Source organism: Malurus melanocephalus, unplaced genomic scaffold (genome assembly GCF_030028575.1).
Source record: "Malurus melanocephalus ecotype Western Australia unplaced genomic scaffold, MMel_1.1 scaffold_41, whole genome shotgun sequence".
NCBI lineage: Eukaryota > Metazoa > Chordata > Aves > Passeriformes > Maluridae > Malurus > Malurus melanocephalus.
In genome coordinates this window covers 2,641,467-2,645,184 of record NW_026623273.1, presented here as the reverse complement: position 1 = coordinate 2,645,184, position 3,718 = coordinate 2,641,467, and the positions used below count along the sequence as shown (strand labels likewise).

The 3,718-nt window shown below is 38.3% G+C and overlaps 1 protein-coding gene across 1 annotated transcript in view; it reads right to left on the bottom strand.

Annotated features, from left to right (window-relative positions):
- The window catches only part of C7 (complement C7), a 23,140-nt gene that overhangs the window by 5,244 nt on the left and 14,178 nt on the right, over window positions 1-3,718 (bottom strand). Inside the window, exon 16 of the mRNA XM_057364716.1 lies at window positions 3,151-3,256. Coding sequence (XP_057220699.1) covers window positions 3,151-3,256 — 106 coding nt within the window. The remainder of the gene's footprint in view (window positions 1-3,150; window positions 3,257-3,718) is intronic.

Below are 3,718 nucleotides of genomic sequence, written 5' to 3'. Positions count from 1 at the left end.
CCTGTTTATTCCCAGGGTTTTTTTTTTTTTTTTTTTTTTTTTTTCTTTTTTCCCTGTGAATTAAGAAGTGGGTTTTGATCCATAAATAAGGCGCCAAGGAAAAGAGTGTACTCCAAGCTTATGAATGGTCCTAAGCAAGATCATTTTGAAGTCTTTTAAAAGAGCTGGCTTTACAGAAATTTTAAGCTACGTGTAACATAGTGCATCTTTTATGTATTTAAAACATGGCATGGACTTCATTAACTAAGCCTGGAAACTTTGGTGAAACTACCTGTGACCAAATATTTTTATAAATCTCAGTATCTGAGTCTTAAGGTCAAAATCTTGCACAGAAGGCAGCTTAATTTACCTAAAAATATTAAATTCAGACTTCTGCACTAATCAGTCTGCTTTGCACCACTTCAGAAATACCCAAAAGAGGAAAAGGARCTGATTTAACTAGCTGCCAAACTTCGAACCCAGGAGTTCATGGACTCTTGACAGAGTTCAATGACTCACACTGTCTTGAGCATGATTTATACATTTGCTATAGCTGGGTCAGCAGGAGAAAGACATTGGAAAGAAACATGTTAAGATGCATAAGAAAAAGGATGGAGAATCTGCACTCATAAGAGAAATTAATAATTTGCACTCATTGCTGAGAAAATATATTTCCCAGGTCTGGGAACATCACAGCAGTGCAATAAAAATTATTAGAGGCAAAGAATAATCCTTGTGTAAACCAAATGTGAGGAATTCAATACTTTTCACCTGAAAAAATAAGCTTAAGGATAAGAAAAATATTTGACTGAAACACATATTGGGAGAAATTAAATAAAATCTCTTAAGTCCATAAATACCTTCTCTCCCTTTCACCTGCAATAAGAGATAGGAAACTTTTGGTGAAGTGAAAAATTCATCATGCTGGGAATGATTTTGACTTTGAGAAGTTTTAATATAAGCTAGTCYGAGAATTCTCAAGGGAGATATAGATGCAATGCAAATAAATTTGGAGAAAAAAAAAAAAAGAGGGTATAGTACTTAAAAATTATCAAATCTCATGTTTCACTGTGGAAATAGTCCTTTAGCTACTAGAGGCTGAGGTTCCACCTGTATTACACTGTGCTCTGGCCCCTTCCATGTGTTGGGGACAATTTTCATGGAGTAGCTGATGTCCCTCTTGGCTCCCAAAAGATGGGGACTGCATCAGACTGAAATGGTCTCTGATCCTGGTCACTCCTAAGCTGTGCCTGGGGACTACCCAGGAATTGTCCCTTGTCAAAAGTCTGCCAGGAACAGCTTTAGCAGTTTAGCAGCTCTGGTGCCAGGATCATTMCCTTGTGCTCACTGATGAGGACAGATGTAGCCTAAGGCACCATACCCTGAGGGATAAATTACCAGCCTGTTCTAGGTTTTTGTGCTTTCCTGGGCAGTCCCTGTTGCTAGCCTCTTGGAAAGTGAAAGGATGGAAGATGGATCTGAAACCATGGTGTTCCTGAATTCCCACATGAATTCTTGCTGCCAGCTCTCTTCAGAGAAGAGGCTGCTGCTGAAGAATCACTGCCACAGCAAAGCTAGTTTTTTTTTGCTGTTTGAGGAAGGACCAGACCAAGATCTGCTTGCATGCTTTATTCCTACAGCCTTAACAGGCTGGAAGATTTGTCTGCTTTGACAGCTGATGGTTTATCCCTCTATCATTAAATGCATTATTTCAAGACAGTGGAATGATGGCATCAGGTAACAGGAATGGCTATTATCTATATTCTTGCCATTTTGAATGTAATTATAAAAAATAGAAACCRGCAAGTAGTACATTAGTTACAAATGCAGCTTCAATGCATACCTAAATGTAATTCATTTAACTTCCAAGGTTACTGTGACTCTGCCTGAGGTCTTCCCTAGCACTGTGACTCCTCTTGTATTCTATGTAACTGACCTCAACACATCCACAAACCAGACAAGGGGCTCTTTTAAAAAAAGTATTGCAAGAAAAAGAGCAGAACCAGATTATTTAAAATAGTTAGGTGTTTAATGATAGGAATAGTATTAGATAACAGAGTTATTACAAACCTGGCACTTACCTTTGCATGCAAGACAATGGCCTTGGACCYTAGGGAACTATCCAGTGGATCTGCATCTGAATTACACTCAACAATTTTAATTTGAGGTGTTCAAAGAGTGCTAATTTTATCTTAAAATCAGAGTCATCATGCAGAGCACTGGTCTATGTGTCTGATGGGAAGTACCCATGCTCCACTGAAAATTCTGTTGTCTTGAAATCAGTTGAGATTRTTTCAAAGTTTCTTCATCATACTACATATGGACAAGACAAATCTGGTCTGTTTTCCTGGAGCTTCCAAACTACTCAGCTCAGTCACATAAACCTGGCCAGATTTAATATGCAGAGCTCACACCCACTTTAACAGAATGACTTTATAGGAGACATGATCCAGTGTATGCAAACCAGCCTAGATTTTGAAGTGTTGAGCTCCTTAGCACATCTGGCCATCAGTGTCATTTGGTCTCAGGTGTCTTCTAGTTACACCTCTGTTTTGGTTCTCTTACTTTCATGCTTAGCAAAGAACTGAGGGACTTACTCATTTCCTTTCCATTATTTCTTCTGCATTGCTTATTGCAGAATATAGGCTTAGATCAAAAAGGAAAAAGCAAACTCTAATCTGCAAGTTATGAGGTTAGGAAAAGTGACGTGACTGGTCTATGAAAACTGCTGTGTAAATGTGAGATGAAATTAGATTACTGTGCCTTTCATAACCCCCTAGTCTTTCAGTAGTGAAAAGAAATCTCCTTTATTTCACTAGCTTATTGCTTTGATGTTTTGTGTCCCAAGGGCCTCTGTTTCAACTTTTCCTCAATCCTCTAAATCTTGAAAATATATTTTTATCTTTTTCCATCTATTTCACAGATCAAGTGAAATTATGCCTTCACCTTCTGTCATCCAACCAAATTCCATCACTGCTAAAACCCACCGACAGTTCTGACAAGGCAGGTAAGTGATGAATACAACAGTGATTGAGCTGTAAAGCAAACCAAGTGCAATGTCTTCTTCTCGTGTAAGGAAAGCTTTCTCCTCGGTCACGGACGAAGACTTAGGAACTGTAATTGGTCATGAATAAAGTGAGAACCTAATTGCCAAATTGAGCATGAACTTACCCACACTCATTGGGCAGTTTGCACACACATTGTGACTGATGTACTTTCTCCCATGGCTGACATTTAGGCTCTGGCACTTCTGGCACTTCTGGCTTCACAGTGGGCACTGAAGTAGAAGAATACAGTGATATTACAGGTCAGAAAAACAAGGGCTGTTAGAGGTCTAGTCTGAAATTATCAGCTGAGTTTAAAAGACACTGAATGATACAATCATGACATAAAGTCACATCCTACATGGTCATTAAAAGTATCTATAACAGGGAAGTAATCAACAGTATTAAGAAGAYATGATACTCATTGTAATGTTACTGTACAGTAATTTATCCATGGGTCATCAATCAGATGGAAAGAGACAGGTACTATGTTAAAGCTTAAACATGCATCTCATTTCTGCAGCAGTTATTTGTTTCTGCTAAATTTAGCACTGCTGAATCATAGCTGAGAACAGTTTTGTCACTAAGTTGCAGAGATTCTGACTTCACTGTTGTCACAAGAACAGCTAAGGTTTCAAACCCCTATGTGAACCCAAATATCTTTATACACTGATGATATTGAAAACTACAAGTTC